The sequence below is a fragment of the Saccopteryx bilineata genome, chromosome 2 (genome assembly GCF_036850765.1).
Source record: "Saccopteryx bilineata isolate mSacBil1 chromosome 2, mSacBil1_pri_phased_curated, whole genome shotgun sequence".
Lineage (NCBI taxonomy): Eukaryota > Metazoa > Chordata > Mammalia > Chiroptera > Emballonuridae > Saccopteryx > Saccopteryx bilineata.
Genome location: NC_089491.1, coordinates 50,418,634 through 50,446,266, shown reverse-complemented (window position 1 = coordinate 50,446,266; position 27,633 = coordinate 50,418,634). Strand labels below are relative to the sequence as shown.

General features: G+C 41.9%; 1 protein-coding gene across 1 annotated transcript in view; it reads right to left on the bottom strand.

Moving 5' to 3' along the window:
* LOC136324327 (guanine nucleotide-binding protein G(q) subunit alpha) overlaps window positions 1–25,822 on the bottom strand; it is a 314,246-nt gene extending 288,424 nt beyond the window's left edge. The window contains exon 1 of the mRNA XM_066257045.1: window positions 25,687–25,822. Coding sequence (XP_066113142.1) covers window positions 25,687–25,822 — 136 coding nt within the window. The remainder of the gene's footprint in view (window positions 1–25,686) is intronic.
* Window positions 25,823–27,633: the final 1,811 nt, after the last annotated feature.

Genomic DNA, 27,633 nt, shown 5'->3' with positions numbered 1-27,633 from the left:
AAATTAATGAAGAAATAATCTTACTCCTGATAGTACATCTTACAAGCGATGAGTCCATTTTTCCAGCAAAATGAGAATAAAAACATTGATATTAAAGTGTATTTGAGCAGCCTAAAGACCTATTATACACACATGAGCAGGGAGAAAGCATGCCCCTCTAAAGATGACATACTCCAATCTTCACACAGTCACCTTTTCTGTTGAAAGTTCTGGAAAAAGGCAATAGCTCTGGCTGACTACTGTTCAGAAATCAATATTCACCCACTGTGGAGAAGGGCCTTCTACTCATGGGTAACAGCTACGTTGGCACAGGCCACTCAATTAAGAGACTGGGGGCAGGAGAGGGCAAGATTCCCTTCTCAATTTATGGCAAAAGAAACAGAATTATTTACGACCAATTCCTCTCTCACCATAACCAACACCATCGAACTGGAAGTCCTGATTTTATTTCATATTAAATAATCAAACATATACTGAATAAACAACTTCCACTCAATGATCAAATTTCCTAAATGAGGATATGTAATGTAATTGGTAAAATGTGAGGATGATTGTCAAATCCTATAAAATAAAGTACAGATTTCCCCCACTATCTGAAGGTAGAGCATTCCTATGAAACCTTTCATAAGCTGAAATGGTGTAAAGCAGTGGTCCCCAACCCCCGGGCTGCGGACCGGTACCGGTCTGTGGGCCATTTGGTACCAGTCCACAGAGAAAAAATAAATAACTTAATTATTTCCGTTTTATTTATATTTAAGTCTGTACGATGTTTTATTTTTTAAAAATGACCAGATTCCCTCTGTTACATCCGTCTAAGGCTCACTCTTGACACTTGTCTCGGTCACGTGATACATTTATCCATCTCACCCTAAAGGCCGGTCCGTGAAAATATTTTCTGACATTAAACTGGTCCGTGGCCCAAAAAAGATTGGGGACCACTGGTGTAAAGCAAAGAAGCAGTTACCACTCCTTTATGCGGAATAAATTTTGAGCATTCCTAATCCCAAATCAGAGCACACACATCTTTATTCTACTGACCATAATCAAAACGTTTAATTATGTCCAGTTTTATGCTAAGCATCACACCCTTACAAGCTTTCTTAGGCCCCTCTGAGACCTTAAGACACATCTTGCTAATTAATGCACATAACAGATGGAGATCAAGCACAGACACAGTTCAAAGTCATAGGGGCTCGATGCCGACCATGGTTCCAGGCAAGGAGCTTGACAGGTCCACTCTTCCGCTGAGCAGCTGGGGCAGGTGAAGGGGGCAGTGTGCATGCTGTCTCTACAATGGCTCAGCTGGCTGCCAAACAAACAAACACTAAACTCTCTCTTTCTGCTTTTCACCTTTTTTCATTAAAGCAAAAATCCTCTTGAATTTCTTTCAGTTAGCAAAAACAGGTACTAATGTAGGTCTTTCAGAAAAGCAAGATGGCGTAACACAAACTTTCAAAAAGCAAGAGATACCAATATACAGAATTCTATTGATAAAAAGTGGGTTTTCTCTTCTTAAGAACCATTTGCCTTAATGGGGGAAAAAAGAGAGATTAAGCCAATTTGGCTATGAAGCAAATAGGTACCAAATGAAATGTGTGTCTCCAACAATATTCCTTTTTTCCTACATGGAACTAGAACTCACAGAGCACAAGGAATAAGAAAAGCTCCTTCCCTCCTTAATGATCACGGCCATTATAAACTGGTTGGCAACCTAAACGTGGGGATGTAAGGAGAGATTAATGACCACCCACAATGTGCAATGTCAAGGATGCTACCACCCCAATCCCCTCCCCTAAAATGCTGCGATGTGAGACTCACTGGGTTAGAGCAACCTGATTTCACTCTGAGAGGAGACCAGGCCACAGCTGAGGAAGAGCAGATGTACCTCCTCTTGACTGATTTCTCTATTCTCTTTTATACCAACACAAATTAAATATTGTAGTCAAATTCAGGTAGTATATTTTTGGTTAAATTCAGATAAACAACAAAGGAATAACCTTTTAGCTAAACAACAAAGGAATAACAAAAGACTTGGAATCAATTAAAGATTCAGATTAAATAATGGGCTGTGGAATCTTATTGTAATAAATAGGTTCATTCTGAGAATGAACTGGGTAGGATTACAAATGCTAGAAGCTGGGGGTGGGGAGAAGGTTTCAATGATCTGGACTTTGGAAGGATGTTCCCACAGAATCAGCATGAAATTCAATAGGAAATCATCACAGCAATTGAATTTAAAAAATCCGCACAAATAAACTATAAAGCGAAATACAAAAATGCAGAGGACTGTATGCAGATCATAGATGACCACAGGTCAAAAACAAGCCTAGAAATGTAGTACTGTATTAAAAGGAAATAAATCATAATAATCAAGGCACTGGTAGAGAAAGTTACAAAAGCCCTTTGCCCTCAGAACTGCTATATCTCTTGGGATGATTTATTAAGACAAAGATTTCTGGAGTCTCATATATCTCATTTCAAGAGAAGATGCAGAAATACTATCTACGGTGACTTCATAAAACCATACCTTAAGTGTTGGGTTCCATTACAGGTCTTTTTTTTTTTTTTTAGTAACAAAACAAGCTGGATGATAAAGAACAAGATTTTATGCCTGCCTTATGAGAAAAGAAGAGATGAACTTAAATATTTCACATAAAGGAAGCAAGCCCCAAGCATGGCACTAGGACAACTTCAGCTATTTGTAAAAGTAGATAGATGTGGTTCCAGAGTCCCAGTGTCCCCAAGGGAAAGTAGTTTCAGGACAGATTACAGCCCAATATATGAAAAATTATGAAAAATTTTTTCAGCTCAATATATGAAAAATAACAAACAAAGATGATAAAGAGAATTAATTCCCCTTGTGGGATGATGTTCCCACTACTGAATGTAGACGGGGGAAGAAACAAAAAATAAATAAAGGAATGTTATAAAGGTGGTTCAGTTCAAGTATAGGGTGCAAACCTGGACTCTAAAGCACATTCTTAACTGAGATTTTATAATTACAACTCTCTATCAAAGACTTCATGTGTTAATTATAGTCATCAAGACTCATAAAGCAGACTTCCTGGAAAGAAGGCAAAGTGCTCTAAAACAACAACTTCCTTTCTCTCTTTCAAAATGTATAAAAATTAAGGAAAAGAGAGAGAAAACTCTATCTACATTAATACAGCAAAGAACTGAGAGAATAAAAACAATACAAACGGGTCAAATAGAGCAAACCTGCTGGGGGGTCTGTACCCAGCTCCCCTGTCTGTAAAATAGTGCAGTATTAGGGAAGGAGTATTAGCAGTATTACCATAGGCTCTGAAAGACTCTCTGGTGCTCCCCAACTTTGAAGAACAAATAACATTGTTTTGGAACCCCCATTCCGACCTGTATCAGCAGTGGAGGGGCTAAAAAGAAACTAAGCAGCCAACTAACCCCGGATTTTCCACTGCCCAGGCAGGGTGGAGGGCTAAAAGCAAATCAATTTCACAAAGTGGTCTAAAAATTCAGAGTAATACACCCAATTGGTGCAGAGAACAAAAATTCCATAAACAGAGAGGCGCCATTCTGAATAATTTCTCCTCAAAGAAGCTGGCTCACCCAAAAGGGGAGGAACAAACAGAACTGGTCATAAAAGACAACAAAAGAACCAGCAAAGCACTAAAGCGGCCTACTGCCACCGAGTCCTCCCTACAACCTACTCAGACAACTAAAGAGCTGAAAATAGAATATAGACCATCCTTCAGCCTACCAGCTCAAGGGCTAAGAGAAAAACACAAACAGACCCAAGACAAATAGGGAAGAAAGTCAAAGAGATTCTACCCACATTATTTTTGGATAAACAGTAGGGCCAAATTTTGGAACATTCCTAAGCAAAAAATGAAGAGAAGGCACAGAACATGCTAAGAAGAATATGACGAGAACTTTGAAAGATTTACTCTAGGAAACAGAAGAATAGAGTAAAATTGCTTTGTATTACCCAGAAAATTTAAGAAAATGTGGACTGTTTAAAACAGGATATAAAAAATAAGACAGAAAGAAACTGTCAGAGCCAAGAAAGTAAGAAGAAAAAACAATGACATAGCAGAGCTTAAAAATCAATCTGGGCCCTGGCCGGCTGGCTCAGCGGTAGAGCGTCAGCCTGGCGTGCGGGAGACCCGGGTTCGATTCCCGGCCAGGGTACATAGGGGAAGCGCCCATTTGCTTCTCCACCCCCACCCCTCCTTCCTCTCTGTCTCTCTCTTCCCCTCCCGCAGCCAAGGCTCCATTGGAGCAAAGATGGCCCGGGCGCTGGGGATGGCTCCTTGGCCTCTGCCCCAGGCGCTAGAGTGGCTCTGGTCCCGGCAGAGTGACGCCCTGGAGGGGCAGAGCGTCGCCTCTGGTGGGTGTGCCGGGTGGATCCCGGTCAGGCGCATGCGGGAGTCTGTCTGACTGTCTCTCCCCATTTCCAGCTTCAGAAAAATACAAAAAAAAAAAAATCAATCTGATGCATCAAAAACATACAGCAGACAGACACCTCAGTCATTCAAAACCTATTCGTGAGCACTTGACACTTATATGTCAGCCACTGCCAAATCAATGGTGCAGATAAGAAATTGGAGCAAATTACACAAGGAAAAGAATAAAGAAATGAAGCAATTAGAGGAAAGTTGACAGCTTTGACAGAGCAACAACAGAAATCCAATATATGAATGACTGGTGTGCCTGAAGAGGAAAAGAAATTCTTATGGAACAGAGAAAATAAATGTTCAAAGATAAGTTGGGGAAAATTCTTAAAATAAAAGAATAAATATACAGATGAAATATTTTCAGAGTGTTTTAAGATAAATAATAAAAACACAAAAACACTGAAGTATAACCTGGTAAAGTTATTAAACTTCCCAAAGAAACAAATAAATATCTGAATATAAAAAGCAAATCACAAAGAAAAAAATATTCAGGCAGATGGCAGGCTTCTCATCAAGTTTAGATGCAGGAGACAATGGAGGAACAACTACCATGAGGCAAGCAATGTGGATGGAAGAGAGGTGTAATCCAAGAACTCAACCCACGCATGTTGTTAATATGTGACCACCACAGAAAGATATTCTCAAACACACAAGAACTAGGAAAATATATCATCTGAGGACCCTTTGTGAAAAATCTATCTGAAGGTCTAATCCAATCAACTCCTAAGTAAATGAAAATAAAGGATACATTTAAAACTGAGAGAAGAAATATCTGATAGGCATTTATATAAACACAGAATTATGTAATACTAAATATGTAGTTTTAATTGCGGATACAAAATATAAACGAGTATTAAAATTTCTGGAAAAAAAAGCATAATAAGTAAGCAATCAACACGACAAAAATAACACTCAAATGAATTTCTTTAGGCTTACCTAGAAATGATTCCCTGTGATTATCCCAGGAATTGAATATGAAATCAAAGTATTAAGAGTTTTGAAACGTCTGAAAATAAATTAACTCTATGTATGAACTTTGCAAAACTATGGAATCATTTTGGAAATGTTAAAGATCACATGTGCTGCCAGACCAAACGCTAACATTACACTAGCAGAGGTGAACAGAAAACATTGATGAAGGGGGATGCACGTGGAAGGAGAAAAGCAAACCATTCCAGAAGGCGAGTACATGCACAGAATCTGAACAGGAAGCCGTACTGAGGAGAGCAGAATGGACAAAAGGCGAGTTAAAACAACTAGCATGAAAACAAGCTGGAATAACAGGTACAACTCTCATTCCACCTGACACAATATCCTTCTAATATTCACACTAAGATCATTTCAGTTTTCTATATGTTTAATCTTCCAATGACCATAAATAAGTTACAGGGACAGACTTGAACCTTCAGAAAAATATCCCTAGCCATGGACAAATTTATGTTGTTCTTATAAGAGTTTCTTCATTTGCCTGACCAGGAGGTAGGGCAGTGGCGCAGTGGTGCAGTGGCACAATGAATAGAGCATTAGACCGGGACGCAGAGGACCCAGGTTCAAAACCCTGAGGTCACCGGCTTGAGCGCGGGCTCACCAGCTTGAGCGTGGGATCATAGACATGACCCCAGGTCACTGACTTGAAGCTCAGGTCGCTGGCTTGAGCCCAAGGTCACTGGCTCGAGCAAGAGGTCACTTGCTGTGCTATAGTCCCCCGGTCAAGGCACATATGAGAAAGCAATCAATTAACAAATAAGGTGCCGCAATGAAAAATTAATGCTTCTCTCTACCTTCCTGTTTGTCCCTCTCTGTCTCTGTCACACACACAAGAAAGAATAATTAAAAATACATGGAGAAGCAAATCAAAACAAAAGAATTATATTAACACCTAGCAAAACTGAATTTCAGATAAAATAGCATTAACTTATATAAAAAGGTACCATATTTCCCCATGTATAAGACGCTCCCATTATAAGACGCACCTTAATTTTGGGGCCCAAAATTTGAAAAAAAAATTACATAAAGTTATTGAATGCAAGTTTTATTCATCATAAAATTCATACAACTCATCACTGTCAAAACTCCCATCCATTAGCTTGACCTCATCTGTGTCCGATGAAGAATCACTGTCTTCATATATTGCCTTGTCTTCAGTTCCATCTATGGCATTTGAAATGCCACAACCACTGTCTAAGACGCAGTCAGGTTTTAAACCGCAAATTTTTCGGAAGGTGGTGCGTCTTATACATGAGGAAATACAATAATTTTATAATGATGAAAATTTAATTTTTTTTTTTTTTAATTTTATTTATTCATTTTTGGAGAGGAGAGAGAGAGGGAGAGAGAGAAACAGAGAGAGAGAAGGGGGGAGGAGCTGGAAGCATCAACTCCCACATGTGCCTTGACCAGGCAAGCCCAGGGCTTTGAACCGGCGACCTCAGCATTTCCAGGTTGATGCTTTATCCACTGCGCCACCACAGGTCAGGCGAAAATTTAATTCTTGTGGACATTTTTTAGGCACCTCAAAAGAGTACTTACATACAACAAACATTTCTGGAAATAAGAGAAAGTGTTAAACACTAGAGTTATGGAAGACTTCAGCTCAGTTCTCAACACTTGACAGAATCACAATATAATTTTCAGGAGATTCACCACAAATATAGCAATAAAATTAAATAATGTATATCTATTTGTTTAATTACATATATATATGTATGTATATACTTAATTTATGTGTCTATAGAATAAAAAAGACTTGTATATACTACAATAAATTCTAAAAAGTAAAAATATTTCAGACCACATTCTCCTATCAAAGTAAGACTAGGAATAAATAACAAAGGTTGAAAAGAAAATCATACTTGAAAAATTTTAAACTATCTTAAACAACTCTGGCTCAGAGATAAAAATCAAAATCATAATTTTAGAGTGTCTGTAAAAGAATAAATGAGTACTACACAGCAACAAGTAGAAAAATTCAAAGTTTAAATGCTTTTATTTTTTAAACTTAATTCAAATCAAGAAAATATTAAAATCCATAACCTAAGAATTTTAATTCAAGAAAATAGAAAAAGTACAACCAAATAAACCTAGAGAAATTGCAAAAAAGAAAATAATAAAGGCAAAAACATTTAATAATAAAGGTGCCAAAACCATTCAATGGGGAAAGAATATGTCTTTTCAATAAATGATGCTGGGACAACCAGATACCCACTTGTAAAAGAATGAAGTCAGGCCCTGGCCGGTTGGCTCAGCGGTAGAGCGTCGGCCTGGCGTGTGGGGGACCCGGGTTCGATTCCCGGCCAGTGCACATAGGAGAAGCGCCCATTTGCTTCTCCACACCCCCCCCCCTCCTTCTTCTGTGTCTCTTTCTTCCCCTCCCGCAGCCGAGGCTCCATTGGAGCAAAGATGGCCCGGGCGCTGGGAATGGCTCCTTGGCCTCTGCCCCAGGCACTAGAGTGGCTCTGGTCGCGGCAGAGCGACGCCTCGTAGGGGCAGAGCATCGTCCCCTGGTGGGCAGAGCGTTGCCCCTGGTGGGCGTGCCGGGTGGATCCCAGTCGGGCGCATGCGGGAGTCTGTCTGACTGTCTCTCCCCGTTTCCAGCTTCAGAAAAATACAAAAAAAAAAAAAAAGAATGAAGTCAAATCTCTATCTCACACCATAGACAAAAATCAATACCAAATATATCATTGATCTAGCTATAAGACCTAAAACTACAAAGTCTAGGAAAAAAACATGGAGGCAAATCTTTATGACCTTGAATTTACCTTTGGTTTCTTATACACGACACCAAAAGCAAGCAATAACAACAAAAAAAAAACCCAGATAAATTGGACTTCATCTCAATTAAAAATTTTGTGTTTCAGCCGGTTGTGCTTAACCACTGGCCAGTTGGCTCAGTGGTAGAGTGTGCCTGGCATGTGAATGTCTTGGGTTTGATTCCCGGTCAGAGCACACTGGAGAAGTGACCATCAGCTTCTCTACCCTTCCCCCCTTTTCTTCTTTCTCTCTCTCTTCCTCTCCCACAGCCATAGTTTGATTGATTTGAGTTCATCCGCTCCAGGCACTGAGTATGGCTTCTTGGAGCCTCTACCTCAGGCAATAAAAATAGCTTGGCTGCAAGCATCAGCCTCAGACGGGGTTGCCGGGTACACATGGGAGTCTGTCTCTCTTCCCTCCTCTCACTTGGAAAAGGAAAAAAAATTTTGTGTGTTTCAGAACAGTTTTGCACATAGCCAAACTTGTCATATGATCTTTTTCCATAGTCTTTTTCTCTTGAATATATTCATCTTAGGACACTTGATCCTTCTGTAGATAAAACAACCAATTTTCTAGAAATGTCTAAATTAATAAAATTGAAGGTAAAAGTGATTTTAAAACATCTAACTAAATAATAAATTGAGGCATTTTTACCTATTTTTAAAAATAGTTTAGAAAAGAAAATAAAGACTGTAGACTATATAATAAAAATTAATTCAATATAATATAAATACAAGATCTTTTCCCCCCATTTTACTGACAAAACCAAAATGATGGCAGAGATGTACCCAAAAGGTCACTAACATAAACTGGAAGTGGGAAAACACACCAATACAACCTTACTGAAAGGCAAAGTGGTGATGTGCATTAAAATTTAAAATAAGCCTATCACTTGGTTGATTATCCAACACTGAGGACCTTAACTGGAGGGGCAATTATACAAGTGTACAAAAATGTATCACCTTTAGTATTTGCTATAGCACTGATTATAAATTTTTTAATGGAATCAAACTAAATATTATACAGCAGTTGGGGATGTGCTTATACACACAGGTATATAGATGGAGGAGTGCTTGCAAATATTTAACAAGTAGTTCTGTGGGCTGAGGTGAGGGGAAGCCCTGATTTGTAGCATTTGCCGATTTCTGTGGTGTAAATACACCCATTGTGGCTGATTTCAAGCTACCAAAATGAAGTTACTGAATGCAGAGTTGAGAAGAAATGTGTACAACTGGCTTTCAAGAGCAAGTGCAAGCTAGCTATAGCACAACACTGTACAATTCAAAACACATAAGAACAACAACAAAAAAATCGAACAATAAAAAGCCAAAAATATGATGTAAAAGATTTATATCAATATAACAAGATATCCATTGCATATTACTGGGCTAAAAATAAAAAGGCCAATTACATATAAAACAGTCTGTGGTATATAATCTGTGAGAGTGTGACCTTCTTTGTGGATTTCATTTTCATTTTGAAAGAAAAAGAATTATACAATAGTGATGTGCACACACTATATTCGATCTAGTTCTACCCATAATAATAGTATGCTTACATGGAGCAGTAAAGCAGATAAAAGATTTTTATTTTAAAGCAGAAGAACAAAAGACCAACAAATGATTTGGCTTCAAAGTAATTAAAAACTTCTGTATTAAATAATACCAAACAAAGAAAAAGAAAAACAACAGACTGGGTTTAAGTTATTGGCAGTAAATATAAAAAAAAGGCTAATTTCATTTGTATGTGCAGACCTCATAAGTAGGCAAAAGAAATGAAAAGACAACTTACAAAATAAGAAATTTAACTAGAAACAAACATATGGGAGAATGATTATTCTCACTAGTGATCAATTAAAATTAAATTTATAACTGTGTACTATTTTTGCCTAACTGATTGATACTCGCACAATATTGCTCATGATGTTGCAAACTGTATATAATCATTTTGGAAAAGTTTTTAGGTATATACAATCAAAAGTCATAAAATTTTTCATATCCTCTGACCTAGTAATAACATGTCTATTAATCTATTCTAACAAATGTGTGTGTGTTTTTAAAAATGCTATCTCCACCAAGAAATATATCATAGCAGACCTGGCCAGTTGAGTAAGCAATAGTGTCAGCCCAGCGTGTGGAAGTCCCCGGGTTTGATTCCTGGCCAGGGCACACAGGAGAAGCGCCCATCTGCTTCTTCACCCCTCCCTCTCTTTTTCCTCTCTCTCTCTTCCCCTCCCACAGCCAAGGCTCCATTGGAGCAAAGTTGGCTGGGGCGCTGAGGACAGCTCCATGCCCTCCACCTCAGGCACTAGAATGGCTCCAGTGGCAACAGACCAATGCCCCAGATGGGCAGAGTATCGGCCCCTGGTGGGCATGCCCGGTAGCGTGCATGCGGAAGTCTGTCTGACTACCTCCCCACTTCTAACTTCGGAAAAATACAAAACATAAAAACAAAACAAAACAAAAAAGAAATACATCATAGCATTACTTTGAAAATAGAAACACTGAGACAAACCTGAATGTCCAATAAAAGATAACAAACCTACATATATGCTCTAAAATTATATTATACAGCAGGGGTCGGGAACCTATGGCTCGCGAGCCAGATGTGGCTCTTTTGATGGCTGCAACTGGCTTGCAGACAAATCTTTAATAAAAAAAATGTTAAAAATATAAAACATTCTCATGTCCATTCATTTCCTACCACTCATGTTCATGGCTGCAGGTGGCTGGAGCCAATCACAGCTGTCCTCCGGGACAACATCAAATTTTTATTGGATAATGCGTAATGTACACGGGTCATTGTATGGCTCTTACGGAATTACATTTTAAAATATGTGGTGTTTATGGCTCTCTCAGCCAAAAAGTTTCCCGATCCGTTATACAGCAATTCCAAATATTAACATGAAGTTTATATAGCCAAATAGAAAATACTTAACATATAATGTTAGGTTTTACAGGGTAATTAGAATTGTGCAAAAAACATATAAAAATAAGAGACTAGAAAGGAACATACAAAAAAGTCATGTTTCTTATGTTAGATTGGTACATTTTGAATAAATTTATGAATAAGTTTTAAATCCCTTTTTTCAAACTTTGTATAAAAAAACTATTGCACTATTTGTAAAAATTTCAAAATCACTGAAGAAACACAAAAAATGTAGTTAACAGAGCAGGTTGTCATTCTTTCAAAGGCTAAGAGGAAAACAATATATTTCTTGAGAGTAAGAAAATTCTTAAGTGGAAGAATATGAACACTCCTTGCTTCAACACAACAATTTTATTAAACATTTTTATTATTTTAGAAAGCAATCATACTACCAGAGGACATGTAAGTCAAATGCTCTTCCTTATTTCGTTCCAAAAAGAGAATAAACTACAATATAAATTCAGGCAGTAGTATGCTGCCTGAAAATACATTAGATATGAACGAAGAAGATTTTTAATAGAAAAAAGTAAAACATTATATGATCTTGTAATTCAGGACAGGGATGCACAATGCCTTACTTAATTCTGGGAAGGATACATTGTTATTTGAGTAGCAATTCACAGAGAGACTCCAGGGATTTAGAAAAACCCTAGACAAGAATCTCATTTCCCATAGTAAGCATGGCCTGGAGTGGAAAGCCCTACAGAAAAAAAAGTGTTTCTCAAAGGACATATAGTTGATGATTTTCATAAAAATATACATGGAGTCAAGATTTCCCTAAAGAAATATTAATGAAGTCCTATGATTTCCTCTCTTAAAATGCAACCCTTTGCCAAGAATTGTATGGTTAGGGAAATATAAATTATTTACCCAAAACTGATCAAGCAATATTCAGGTTAGGTATCATTTCTCACAGAAGATGGGAAACTTGTGGGACTCACCATTATAGTGTAAGATGCATTATGTGCCTAACATTTCTGAGGTACTTCTAATCTGCTCTAGATAACTCCTTTGGTGACCTAACGAATAACAGGAGAAACTAGAATGTTTACAGGACATCTCATTTGTTAGGCCTTGAACAAATCAATGCCCTTGCATCTCCAGAATCCGTCTGAGCCAAGCTTGGCTCCAAGAGCAGCCAATGTTTTGGTAATTCATTAGTTCTGGGCCCATTAGGAAGTGTGTGGGAATAAAAATAGAGATTGATTTAGTTTCTTCTGTTTCAGTACTCCCTATCTTTGCTCTCCAATTATTCAAAATATATTTGCCTACATTATGAGTCAAGAAATCTTCTTAGGTCAATTCTATCATGGACAAATGCAGTCCATTTTGAATGTGATTCACAGCTAGAGGTAGGCTTTGGGTACCTTGAATAATCTAAGAGAAAAGTCCACTCCCTGGGCTTGAGTGTGATAGCGCAAAAAGTCAGTAGCTCATAAGTGAACACACCAGTACTCAGGGGCCCTTCTCAGCTGAAAATGATTACCACTTTTTTTTTTTTTCTTTCTTTCTTTCTGAAGCTGGAAACAGGGAGAGACAGTCAGACAGACTCCCGCATGCGCCCGACCGGGATCCACCCGGCACGCCCACCAGGGGCTACGCTCTGCCCACCAGGGGGCGATGCTCTGCCCATCCTGGGCGTCGCCATGTTGCGACCAGAGCCACTCTAGCGCCTGAGGTATAGGCCACAGAGCCATCCCCAGCGCCCGGGCCATCCTTGCTCCAATGGAGCCTTGGCTGCAGGAGGGGAAGAGAGAGACAGAGAGGAAGGAGGGGGGGGTGGAGAAGCAAATGGGCGCTTCTCCTGTGTGCCCTGGCCGGGAATCGAACCCGGGTCCTCCGCACGCTAGGCCGACGCTCTACCGCTGAGCCAACCGGCCAGGGCTAAAATGATTACCACTTCTAAACAGGCATACCTCATTTTATTGTGCTTTGCTTGATTGCGCTTCACATAGATGTTGCTTTTTTTTTTTCAAACTGAAGGCAAGACACTCCGCCAGCAAAACTCCCTTACTGCGGCGGCCTGGACCCAAACACACAATACCTCCAGAGTATGCCTGTACTACAAATTCCCACCTGGGTATGGCTCCACTTGGCAAGAATATCCCATAATACTATAGGGGATCCTCCAGTTACAACACAGTTCCAGTTCCTACGACAGTGACGTAACCCAAACTTTGGTGTAAGTCGAAACACACTGTAGCCTAAGTCATTTACCTGTCCTCACACAGTTGTAAAATCATAATCTAGAACATAACATAAAAACACCACTAAGCCACAGAAAAAGGAAAAGGACATAAATATATTATATTGTACACTGCACTGTAGTAACAGAAAAAAATGACAAAAAGCGAGTGTGCCAACTCCCTCATTCATGTGCCGTGTTACTGCGCATTCTTCCAGCGCACGCAACCATACTGTAGCTGGCCCACGTAGTCCGTGAGTACGATGCTAATGGCGTAGACCGAAACACTCCAGTCCCGATTTTTAAAGTTTTTATGGGAGTGAGCGTCATAAACTTGAAACATTGTGTGTCTGCAGACTGTTGTAACCAGAAGACCCCTGCACTCACTTCCTTGGGCAACTGAAAAGTGCTCTATAGTAGGAGAAAGCCAGTCAGGTATAAGCACACCTCCTAGCCAAGGATCTCTCCAGAGACATTCTAATAACCTATCATAAATTAGCCTCATTCTCAAGCCAGTAACAGATACATTTCTATCACCTTAAAGAGCTGACAGGAGGGAAAAGAAATAAACACGGTCATGTTATAAGTTTTCTTTTTAATATGTGATTGGATTTTTTCAGGACACTGCTTGATATAACTGGGCTTTGTCTACCTAATAACCACCTCCAGAAGCGAACGGACGGGAGAGTGCACGCAACAGGACTCCCTGACAGCCCAGGCTTCTCCTGGGCTCATCTCCCAGCCCACAGTCTGGGAGAGGAAGGAGAGGAAGGGCAGGGGAGATGTGACGATGATACAGAGAGGCGGGAGGGCAGCGGCGCTCACGAGAGGAAGCTGCATCGGCCTGGCTCTTCCTGATCAAAGACACCAAGCCAAGGCGCAGAGGGCCACTCCTTTCCTCCCCTCTCCTTCCCTCCAGAGCCTGGCGCAGACCTGGCTGCACACTCTGCTGGAACGCGCCCTCTGCTCTGCCCAGCCCCACTCCATCCCCATGACTCTCCTTGGCCTGAGCCTATTCTCCTTTTCCCCCCGCACCTGTCCAGCTCCAAATCCCAATCATGGCAAGTGAGCCTGCAGCTGAGAAGATAATGACAAGGCCATGTGCCAGGAGCAAAGCAGGGGTCGAAGAGTGCCAAAACCTGCCTGGCACCTCCAGTAAACTGGGTCTTGTCACAGTGTAGCTCTTTCTGAAAGAGCAGGGTGACAGCCCAGCTGTTCTTTCTTTGGTCATAAAGCCCCTTCTCCAAAATGAACTGGAGACACAGGAGGTTGCTTGCTTCAAGTTTCTCTGACCACGGCCCTGACAACTGAGGGCAGTTCAGAGGCTGCGGCAAAAAAATATCCAGACACAGACATAAATACAGATATAGATTTGCAAACAACAAAAAAAGAAAATTCCTTACTTCATGGTATGTACATGTTTACCATTATCTGTTTTTCTGGTTTTAATGAAAGTCCCGAGGAAAAAATATATGTGCACAATAATTAGAGAAGAAATGGACACAAATTGTCCATCCAAGGCTGAATTTTAACTCTTTCCCAGAAGGCCCTGGAAAAGGGTCCTACTGGCTCCAGATACAAAGCAGTCCCCAGATGTGTTCCAATAAGAGGCGCGAGGCACTCACAGTGCACAGGTCCAAATGGCCAACCTGCTCTCACTGCTTCTGGCAGAAATAGCCGGGGCATGCCTGACCAGGTGGTGGCGCAGTGGATAGGGCGTCGGACTGGGATCGGAAGGACCAGGTTCAAGACCCCAAGGTTGCCAGCCTGAGCGCGGGCTCATCTGGTTTGAGCAGAAGCTCACCAGCTTGGACCCAAGGTCGCTGGCTGAAGCAAGGGGTTACTCAGTCTGCTGAAGGCCCGCAGTCAAGGCACATATGAGAAAGCAATCAATTAACAACTAAGGTGTCACAATGAAAAACTAATGATTGATGCTTCTCATCTCCCTCAGGTCCTGTCTGTCTGTCCCTATCTATCCCTCTCTCTGACTCTCTCTCTGAAAAAAAAAAAAAGAAAAGAAAAAGAAAGAAATAGCCAGGGCAGCAGAGATTCTTTGTGAACAAATGTAAATCTTTTCTTAAAGCCCAATGAAGCAAATCAATCAATCAATCAAAATAAAAAATAAAAAGTAGTGGTGAGTCACACACAGGTAGCTGCCCAAGGGTACCTAAGAAGACCCCCAGACCTGAGCGGGCAGCACTGGAACACTGAGCTTCTCAGGCTCCACGTCTGTGCCTCCCAGGATGCTGCCCTTCCTGCAGGAAGCAAGAGACCCATGCTGATACAACAGGAGGCGTTTGATACCATTCCCTGTGAAGGCAGTGAAACTATCAGTAGCATGCCAGGCGGCAGGAGGGGCAACTCTGGACAGACTCGCTGGTGCCTGCTCCTCACCCAGCTCTGCTCACAGCTCTTCGCCAGGGCGCTGGGAGCTGCCTGCAGGGCACCGGACTTATTCCCAAAGGGACAGAGAACAGTGAGAGGGAGGTCAGGAAGAGCCCACCAGCCCTGGCAATGCCTCCTTGGACATCCCAATACTTCAGGAGAGGGCTGGGGCTCAAGCCCCCCGTTTAGGGGTGAGTTTGTGCAGAAATTGGCCAAGATGGGCAAAGCTGCAGAGGGGAAGCAGAGAAAGTTCCAAAGTTCAAATGGCCCTTAGATACAGTCCAACCTCTTCATTCCGCAAGTTTCTACAGAAACAAAAGAATTAACTAAACACCTCACATTACAAAGGAAGGGCAGATGTACTTGACTGCCTTTCAGTACAGGTTTTAGGGAAAATCTACACACCTAAACCGCTATGCAGAGCTGTAAGGAATATATAATCATTTATTTGAATAAACTTTCACAAAGCATGTCTGCCACTGTTTTTGCATGATTTACAAATTTTTAAAATAACTATATTACAACAGTGACGAGAAAGCTGAACATTTAACAACTACCCTGGCATTCTTTTAAGGGTAAAGTGGGAATGAGAATTAAAGTCATTCTGTATTATTAGAACAAGTTACAGGAAATGGGTCAGCTCTTTAGGACAAGAGAAAAACTGCCTTTGCCATCTACAGACAAAGAAGAAAAAAGCTATAATGCAGAAGCTCTGAAAAGCCTAGGTCCTAAAATATCAATTCACATGGCAAGAAAATATCATTGTATCTTTACATTAAAAAAAACAAAGCAAAAAACTTCCTCAGACTGACAGGGTATAACAAACAGCAATGGCCCCCTGCAGATGTCTTCCTCCCTAACGATCAGTATGGAAATGCAATTAGATGTTTTAAGGCTCTTAAGTCACTGAGAGGGGGACTTTCAAATCCTTAAATGAGGAACCCGCATTATTACTCAACACAGGCCTTCAGCACTTTCTCCCCTTCTAGCAAATATACTGCATCCTATTTTGAAACCCAGTGGCCCACATAGATTATCTAGTACTGTACTGGTTCTAACTCTCTGCAGGTAATCATGCCCACCATAGATTATCTAGCACTGGATCACTAAATCTCTGCTGGTAATCAGCAACAGTCTCAAGTCTCTGCCCTACAGAAAAGAAAGGAGAATTTTACATTTTATTCAATGACAACATACTTTGTTTTGCAGTTCAAAGTGTTGCTAAAAAAAGTTAATCATCCAACCAAAACACATTCATAAGTGTCTTTCTTTTCATGTATTAAAGCCTCCAACTTCCTCTCTTACCACCAGCTCAGCCACCTGATGTTTAAAAGAAGCATCAACTTGGAAGTTCTCTAAATCTTAAAGCAATATGTACCTCAGATAATCCAAGGAACACTTCCTAGCATTTAAGGAAGCTGCGGTGAGAGAGTAAATGGGTGCATAATACTAACATAGAGAGGGTTTTTTTTTTGGGGGGGGGGGTTGCATTAAAGAGAAGACTGAATAACGGGGTGGGTAAAGACACTGAAACATTTCTCTCTAGAAACAACTAGTCAGCTACAGTTACCAGGAAATATGTGGAAGATACCATCTATGACCCTGTTGCCTCTTCAGCAAAAGAAAACGTAAAAAAGAAACAAAAATAAAAGAGATAAAAAAAAAACGTTTTTAAAACATAAAAAAGAAGCAAAGGAAAAAGTCTATTTTTTTTTTTTAGCAAGTTATGGTGATCAGAAAAAAAGTCAAATTCTGGAAGAGGCGATTAATTCATGATTTTGGTTCTCCCAAGGGAAAAACACCAGTCTATCTCTTAGAAATAGACATGTGTGTTTCTAAACATCACTATTCACTTCCTGCAACAGAGACAAAAAGTCTCACTCCAATTCTTTTTTCTTTAATTTGTGAATCAATTATTGTTCCCATCTATAAGGTGTCAGGAATATAATGGCACTAAATAACATCCTAGTTCCTAACTGTACAATCCATTGCATAGTTCCTTGAAACAACTATTTTTTTTCTAAAGCAATCAAATTGCTCACAATCCAAGATTAATTTTGTAACAAACGTGCATGGAATTTTCAAATTTCAAAGAACTTGTGTGTGCAACAATTTCCATTCAAACTGCTTGATAAACACTACTGGCTTTTCAACCCGAAACAATATAATAATGTTCAAATGAATCACTCTTGCTGGAGATGAATGAGAAGCCAGCATGGATAAAAAGAGGATTTCTATTTCATCTTTAAAACAGAATTCCTTTTACTGTGCCCCAGGTGGCCCACAAAACAGCCAACAGACGTGGCAAATGGAGAACATATGAATGACATCCATTAGAGGAAAACAAGAAGTTTAAATTCACTTCTTCCAGCTGCTCTACTTTCTTTTGGGAATCCAGCTGCCCACCTGCCCCTACCCTCCTATGCCCATTTGCCCCCCATTACTGACAACAGAGTATTTGTAAATCCAGCCAGGCATTGTGCTACATTGAGATACAAAGAAACAAGAGCCACTACCTTTGCCTCATGGAGCTACCAATCTAGTCAGAAAGGCAGAGCAAGTGGTCATTAACAAGTTCTCATAGTTAAAAGGAAAAACAGTGATACACTCCAAGGAAATAACACATATATAACTCAGGAGTTCAAATTCTCAAGATCATCTGCTTTCCCCAGTTGTGTAATCCCCGGAAATCTTCTATCATGGCCTTCAGACTATTTTGTCTTTTTCTTTGTATTAAGAGCCAATAGAAAAGCAAAAACCAGGAAGGATAATAATACTCAGAAGGACATGTCAGTCCGAGGGCGTCAACTGTCAAACAATAAGAAATGTGAAAAGTGCTTGTAGCCTTTCCTGTTGGCAAGTAAGAAATAAGGAGTGTCTCATCTAGCACATGATCTTGTGCATAATAGGTGCTTAATATTTGTTCATTTGACCAGCATTCTGTACGCAGCTGTTCTTACTTATTTCAAAGATTTCTTATTTAAATCTTATTTCTGATTTTAAAAAAATAGAGGAAATGTTTACTTTCCAGTAAGGGGCAAGTGTCTGCTGAATAAATAAATTTGAAATCTCTTCAGGAAGTTTTTTTAAATAATACTCATTTTGTTCTTAAAGTTGAATATTACAGGTTTTTAATAAAATATTCAGCATTGATTTCCAAAATTATGACTAGGTCTAAAGGTCAACCACAGAGCTATTTAGAAAATTCAACCTTTGGTTCTCAGCATCACAACAGGGATGAGTGCTTTTGTTTGTAGAGTCCAGATTCACGATCACCTAGGATTTATGAACTCACTTCCAACAGCACGTTTAGGTCCTTTTTATTTTCTATTTACAGCATGTTAGCTGAGAAATCAGACAGATTTTTACATTTCAGTAATGCAGCAAATCAAAGGTGACTGTCAAACAACTTCCTATAATTTTATTAGTAACAGCTGTTCACACAAAATAGAGTTTGGGCCCAATACTAGCTCTTTCTTTAATGTTTCTCCATTCACAGAACAAGAGAAAACATTCACTGTTTACTATAGTCAGTTATTGCCACAGATTTAATTATCAACAACCACACATTTTACCTTCTATTGCTATTTCACATGTCCCTAGGATTAATGCTACAAGGATTTTTTTTTTTTTTTTTTTTTTTTTTTTTTCCATTTTTCTGAAGCTGGAAACAGGGAGAGACAGTCAGACAGACTCCCGCATGCGCCCAACCGGGATCCACCCGGCACGCCCACCAGGGGCGAGGCTCTGCCCACCAGGGGGCGATGCTCTGCCCATCCTGGGCGTCGCCATGTTGCGACCAGAGCCACTCTAGCGCCTGAGGCAGAGGCCACAGAGCCATCCCCAGCGCCCGGGCCATCTTTGCTCCAATGGAGCCTTGGCTGCGGGAGGGGAAGAGAGAGACAGAGAGGAAAGCGCGGCGGAGGGGTGGAGAAGCAAATGGGCGCTTCTCCTGTGTGCCCTGGCCAGAAATCGAACCCGGGTCCTCCGCACGCTAGGCCGACGCTCTACCGCTGAGCCAACCGGCCAGGGCCTCTACAAAGATCTTAACATTCCTTTAAAAACCATGATAAAAGTGTCCTTTTGAAAATGTTGCTGCCCTCCCCTCCAACTGGGAAATTAGACTTGAAATCTGTTTCCGCAAATACCTGTATTCCCCTCAACCTAAGACTTAAAGGGAGTTGGGAAGAAATGGATTCCCTCCCTGTTCTTGGGAGAAAGCAATCCTAAACTTAAAATGGCTTCTCTCTCTTCCAAGACGTACCATTTGAGCTTCCTACTTTTCCTCTACAATGCCCAGCCAACATTTCCATTAATATGGACAGAGTGAAAAACCTTCCCTTAAAGAAAAATTAATATAAATGTGGGAATAAAATCATCTTTCGGAAATCACCTTCCTTTCATTTCAAGTATAAGTTTGCCTGGATCCTGAAGAAAAAGTGGTTCCTTTTTTCTGCTAAGTTTAGCAATAGCAATGCAGCCTCCCAACTGCAAAAACTGTTCAGGTTCTTAAAAATTCATCTGCAATAAAAGTAATAACTACATTTAATAAGCATCTCTAAAAATTGAACATAAGTCATCCTTATAAAGTGCAGCTGGGTTTCTTCTTCAATGAAAAAGAGGCTATCAAATTTATTTGTAGTAAACAAAATGGCTACTAAATTATTCTTCCGGTTCTCCTTTCTAAACTTACATAAAAATATTTGAAGAGATATACACCAGATAATTTCACTGTTCAGTAGGTTTAGTTTGTGCCAAGGTTCCCACATAAAGAAATAACAATAAGCACAGGATTGACAGTTAATATGGCAGCTCCAGACAATGAAGTCACATGGTACAATGCAAAATTCTTACTCTGAAAGGCTTTGTTATAAGTCAGCTATGGTTCTGATTTGTATGAAGGATGCTCCCACTTCAGTCTTCAAATATAAACTATAAGTACTTTTTTCAAAAAAAAAAAAGAAAAGAGGAAATGAGTCCAAATAAATCCTGACATTTAGAAACATCTTCAACACTTGAAAGCTCAAAGGCAGCAAAAAATAAAACCGCTAGGTCTTAAAGCAGCCCCATAAACACCATATTTTGCTATTTCCAGGGAGACGCCGTTATTAGGGCCGCTTAGAGGGGTGCATTCATTCTGTGGTTCTGGGTAGCCACCCTAGACAGCCGCTAACCTCTGGCAGCAATCAACATCCTCAGTCTTCCTCCTCCAGTGAACTCTACAAAGGGGTAGCAGGGAGGGTGTTTTTATCCAGAACTGTGTGAATAAACTCTCCCCTCAGCCTAAATTTGCCCAAGCATTCCCAGCCTTCTCTGCCCCTTCTTGCTCTGTACAGTTTTCAGTACAAATGCATAACTATCATATTTAAAATGTTCTACCTGCGTGCCCTACCTGTGGTGGTGCAATGGATAAGGTGTCGACCTGGAACACTGAGGTCACCTGCTCGAGACCCTGGGCTCACCCAGTCAAGGCACATATGGGAGTTGGTGCTTCCTGTTCCTCTCCCTTTCTCCCCCTTTTCTTGCTTCTCTAAAATGAATAAGTAAAGTCTTTAAAAATAAATAAATAAAATGTTCTACCTGCAATTCCAAAAACTTTGTATTCAATCATTGTGGTTCTCCTCCTGTAATTGATAAGTACATCTCAAAAACCTGTTCAGTCGCCACCTGTCCCCTGATGAGTCGACCACAGAGAAAAGCTTACGTCAAAAAGATGACAGAGTTAAACTAGCTTCTACGTGATAAAAAGTAATCAAGACATGGAATGGTTTCTGTTTTATTTTTCCTTTAAACTTTCATACTGAAAGCATGACTATTATCATTCCCAAATGCACCCAGCACAGAACTGTAAAGCACTGGTTTGATAAGTGATGTTACATTTTACATTAAAACTTCCTATCCTGGAATACATTTGTATTCAACTGGTTCAAAGAGTTACATAAAATTATTTTAAAAAGATCATAATTTATCTACCACAGATCAAAACCATTACATATCCCTATATCTCAACAGTTCTTTCGTTATTTTATGTTCCCGATTTCTATCAGGAGGGTCATAAATATATTTACCCATTCAACAAATACTTATTGAGAGCATTCTATAAGTTAGAAATTGTGCCTGAAACTGGGATTTCATTGTGACCAATACAGATACAATCCCTACCTTCATAAGCATCCAATCTAGAAGAGGAAGAAAATCTACCATCACACATGTAATTTAGTTAGATCAAAAACATATATTCTCCCATCTAAGACTGAGCTAACTATTTTCAAAAGGTGTAATCCAACAAATAAAAAGGTTTGGTAATCCTTTCTATTTGAAGATTAAGATCTGAAGAATGCAGATTTCAAAAACATGTAAAATCAGCCTGACCAGGCAGTGGCGCAGTGGATAGAGCGTCGGACTGGGATGCGGAGGACCCAGGTTCGAGACCCCGAGGTCACCAGCTTGAGCGCGGGCTCATCTGGTTTGAGCAAAGCTCACCAGCTTGGACCCAAGGTCGCTGGCTTGAGCCAGGGGTTACTCCGTCTGCTGAAGGCCCGTGGTCAAGGCACATATAAGAAAGCAATCAATGAACAACTAGGGTGTGGCAATGAAAAACTGATGATTGATGCTTCTCATCTCTCTCCGTTCCTTTCTGTCTGTCCCTGTCTATCCCTCTCTCTGACTCTCTCTCTATCCCTGTAAAAAAAAAAAAAAAAAAAAAGTAAAATTAGAACAGATAAATAGGAAAAAATGTATCTTCACGGAATGGGGAAAAACTTCAACATGAATATCTGACTAGAAGCAGACATTCAAAGCCACTTCTTAAAGACATGTTATATAGTGTGGCCCATGTACCAATAGCAATATTTATTTTATATTTATGAATATTAATCAATTAAAGGAAATACACATACTTTATACCTGGAAGGTATATAAAAATTTTAAACAAGTATTCCCTTGCATAGATGTGTAGAATACAAAGTTTTCAAGCATGTCAAAGAAAATAAACAGTAATAAAAATAAATTTAAAGAATGAATAAAGGAAAACAAGAATTCAGAATTAAATATGATATTTTATGGTGGTAGGTTTCTGGGTTTATTTTTTAAAAAGAATAAAAACATGTAAGTACTGCCAAATTTGGAACACACTGGCATACTTGCTGGATATAAATCAAAACAGCCAAATTTTACTTCCATCCTTTCATCTACGCAAGTAACCAACTATGTTCCCTTCTAATTTCACGATATCATTAATATGTAAAATAAATATTTATGTGAATAAACACAAGGGTCTTCTGCCAAATAAATCAACTTCTATTAAAATCGTGTCAGGAATTTTATGTAAATATAAGTCTGATTCCTCAATAATTAAAAATATTGGTGACTCTTTACACTGTGAAACAACACATCCTATAACCTTCTTTGAATAGGTATCATAAAAGAAGAAATGGAAAGACTCATGAAAGAGGAGGTCAGGAGTTCCTCAAAGGAAACCCCTCCCCAATACCATCCCTTGCTCAAATCAACCATCATTTCTCTCCTGGACTGAAAAAAAAATCATGAAATCAATCACGTGCCCACACACACATGCAAAATAACATTTAGAATATAGCATTTACTATATAAATAATGTAGGTATTATGGAAGTTATGTTTAAAAAGCAGCATACCTACAACATGAAGCTGCAGCAAATCTTACATGATGTCTAGACATCATATTTCTGACAGAAAGATGTAACTTTACTAATAATTGCAAGTGATAAATGAAAGTCATATTTTTCTACCACTTCTAACAGGCCTTATTTAGGGGCTGGGATGGGGTTGTGTTAAACTCTACTCAAATATCTAATAAAAGTTCAAAAAAATTCTCCACACTACCAACACTTCAGCAGTAAAATTGTTTTACTTTAATTATTTTCCTATCTCCATGTTCATTCTTTAAAGTACAGTATGTTACTCAAATATACACTATGTAATTAAGCATCCATGTGTGTATATCCCCAAAAGTCCTCCCAGACCCTGAAACCTAGGCCCTCAGACAGACAAACCCTCCTGGCTCTAATTCTGAGCTGGTAGGAACCCAGAGCTGTCACATTCAGGCAACAGGACTGGCTTGAACGACCTCAAACGCCCAATGCACAGTCAAGGCTGTAAACAGGGAAAGAGAAAACTGTTCTCAAGTCTCTCTAAAATACATGCCTTTTCCCTTAATCCTGCACATAAACATCCTATACATTTTTCTTGCCCTATTTTCTTTTCAACCATAAGAATTCAGAAAACATTCAACTACATGTTTTCAGGATCAGCAGTAGCCTAAAATGAAAATTAAAATTTTAAAAAGATCTTCATTTTTCCCATTCCATTTCCCCACCCCTGGCTTCATTTTCTAAAGCCCATTCTTCTATCCAGCATTTTGCCTTTTTTATAAACATGTACACATTTATTTAATCTGGTTTCACAATGAAGACATAAAGCATGGCATGTGAATTAACCATTTGTAACTATTCCTGATTATTAACCATTTGTAACTATTCCTGATCATATTTTGTTCCTGGTTGTAAACCATCCAGCACATAAGCAGTTCAGTCCAAAAAGCAATTAGTTCCTTGAACCAGGAGATGGAATGCTCAAGATAAGAAAGGGCATGGTTCTCAAATCTGAGTTGACAATACACTATTTTCTTTCAGAAATGTATGAGAAACATATTTATTATACAAGCAGATATCCAGGACACAAGTGCAGGCATTTGTCAGGCCTTGTACTGCAAAGCTGTTTGCTCTTCCAACCACAATAGTTCAGAGTTATGTCGCCCTGGCTTGTATGTGAACCCCAATCGTTGATTCTGAACATTCTCTCAGAGATAATAATCTCTAGAATTCCAAATTGAGAACCAGCATTTTCTTGCTAACTTAGTGTTAAGAAAGAATGTTGAGTTGTTTTCTTAAGAGATTAAAGGGAAATTTTTGCTGTACACTTCCCGTTTTCCTTCTAGCCCAGATTCCAAAGATATTAAAATGCTGTCCGTTTTAAACAAAAGGTTTCTATTTGTTTCCATGAGAATAACTGAGAGGCTGCACTGGTTTTCAGTAATAACTATTGTGAATTCAGGCCTACATCTGGGTTGCCTCATTAAACAAAAGATACCATCGCTGTCAACACAGCGCTCCCCTATCCCTCATCTTAATTTGGAAGGAATGATGCAGACGAGAAACACGCCTGTCATCATCCACTGGTCAAGAAACTCTTCGGGGGTCCCTCCTTTCGGTGGTCAGGTGGCTAGGGGACAGTACTTGCATGACACAACTGGGTTTGCCTCCCCGCCCCCCGAATATAAAAGCCTCCTTTCATGGGGGGCCAACTCCTTCCTCATCACTCCTTGGAGAATCCAGTCGCGAGTCTGTCCACTGTTTCACCATTCCCTCCGGACCTCAGAATGCACTGATAATGGATGCACACAGGCCACCCAGTCGCATGCCATCCCAACGTGCCCTGGCTCCGTTCGCACCCCCGGGTCCCCCGCCATACATACACACACTTCCACACTCCACCACCCCACGGGGCGCCGCGGCCACCACACTGGAAGTTCAACCCCTCTGCCCACCTTCCCACCCCCCGCACCTGCCCCGCACCAAAGGATCTGCCATTTAGCTGATGAACAGCAGATAAAGGCACAGCCCAAATGCATAGCCCTCAGGGATACTCAAAGGCAGAGGCCAAGGCCCCTCTGCTTGTGCGTGCGTGCATGTGTTTGTGCAGGGCAGCCCGAGCCCTCTGCGTGTGTGAGTGTGTGTGTGTGTGTGTGTGTGTGTGTGTGCGTGCGCGCGCGCGCGCGCGCCCGAACGGGTGCGGGTAGCGCCCGGGGGCGCGCCAGGGAAGGGTAATGACCAGGCGCGGGCTCCCGGGGGCGGGGGCACTGGGGGCAGCTGCCCCGGGAGACCAGGAGTGGCGGGAAAGGGGGTGGCGGGTAGGGGGCGCCGAGGCCCGGCGGGAGGCCCGCAGCAACTGCTAGGGCGACACTCACCGAGCAGCAGCAGCTTGAGCTCCCGGCGGGCGTCCCGCTTGTCCCTGCGGAGCTGCCGCTCGATCTCGTCGTTGATCCGCCGAGCTTCCTTGGCCTCCTCGCTCAGGCAGCACGCCATGATGGACTCCAGAGTCATTCTTCCAAAGTGCCTCCGCTGCAGCCCCGCCGGCACCCCCTCCTCACACGCGCGCACACACACCCTCCCGCCCTCGCTCCCCCGAGGCAGCGGTGGCCGCCGAGCCCCTGCCGCCCGGGCGCGAGTCCGGGACGAGCTCCGGGAACCGCCGCGGAAGCCGCGGCCGGGGACGAGGCCACCAGGTGGGCCGGGGGTGCGGCAGGAACGAACGGCTGGGGCCGCGGGCAGGACCGAGGAGGGCGCGGGAGGCGGCCGCGGGCGCTTTTTCGGGGGTAACGCCGCGCCCGGCCTCGCTCAGGCGCCCAAGCTTCCTTCCCCGGCAACGGGTGGCCCGCCTCGCCCCCCGCGCCGCCGCCGCCCCCGTCGCCGCCGAGACTCCCCTAAGCCCTGTGCCGGGCGGCGAGAGCACATCCACCGGGGCGTCTCCGCAGAGAGCAGCCGCCGACGGCTCCCCGCGCCCGGCGCGCCCGCTGTTCGCCGCCGCCTGACACGGCTGCCGGGCGCCTTCGGCCCTGCCCGTGCCCACTGCCCGCCGGCCGCCGCGCGCTCCTCTGCCTCCGCCTCCGTCAGGCGCCCACCCCCGGCCCCGATTGCCTGGCGCGGAGCGGCTGCTCAGTGCTCGCCCTCCCCCTCGCCACACACACACATTTTCTTCTTTCTCTGAACTGGAGCACAGATCCGGGAGGGAGGCGGCGAGAGGAGGAGGTGGAGGAGGAGGAGGAGAAGGAGGAGAAGGAGGTGGAAGAGGAGGAGGGATCGGGCGCGGGAGGAGGGAGCTGGGAGGCGGTGCCGCCCCGCCGCTCCTGGAAGGCTCTCCTGGGCTCGCAGCCGCTGCGCGCGCCTCCCGGTGCGGCTCTAGCCTCGCCCGCGCTGCACCCAGGCTGGGTCGGCCCCTTGGGCTCTGCGGGCGCCTCCCGCTCGGAACCGTCTGCGGGGCCTGCGGGCGCAGCGGTCACGGCCGCCCCCGGAGGGGGGCGGGGCCGGGTCGCCGAGGCGCAGCCGGGGCCGCAGCCAACCTGCCGCTGCCGCCGGGCTGCCCGGGAGTGGTAATGCAGGAATATGGCGGCCTCTGCCTGCCTTTCAGCCCACCAGCCCCGCGAGTCCCAGGGCAGCGCCGACCTGCTTGCGGAGCCACTCCTCAGTTCCCTTTCCTATTTCTAAAACGCCGTGCAGTTACCAAGTATCTCGCCTCACCTCTGACCCTAGTTTAGTCGTAGAAAATAAGATACACGCAATCGTCGAGTGTGAGTGAGGAAGAAAAGCAATTATCACAGGTTGCGGGGAACGAGAGGATTAATAGGCAAAACTGTTTACAAAGTTACTGGACATAGAAATCTAAGTCCTGAGCAGAAAAGTGAAGCTGCCCAAGTTTCCAAGAGCTTCCTGACAGCTTCCAACTTTTCATGCCGTGGAGGTTGGTTTGGGTGTGGATTTTGTTGTTGTTTTGTTTTACTTTGTTTTAAGGCGCTCTCTTGGTTTTGAAAAGGCACAGGATGTTTTAACAGCCAAACAATAGAATTTACCCTTCTGGATGGAGATTGAATTATGGATGACTGCTGAGAAAATGCAAACTAATGTCAAAGAAAAGAAACAGAGTAAAATAGATAAATGGGAAAACCAAGATGGCCCAGCAAAATTTTATTCTAGTATTTTGTTTTTCCACTTTTGACTGGGGAAGTTTACTTAAAATTGTTGTTAGCATATTTTGCTGTGATACAGGACTGAAAAAATGACACACACAACCCGAATCTCCTTGGTCATTCGCATTTTATTTGGTCAAATAGCTAGAAGAGGTAAAACTCATATTGCAT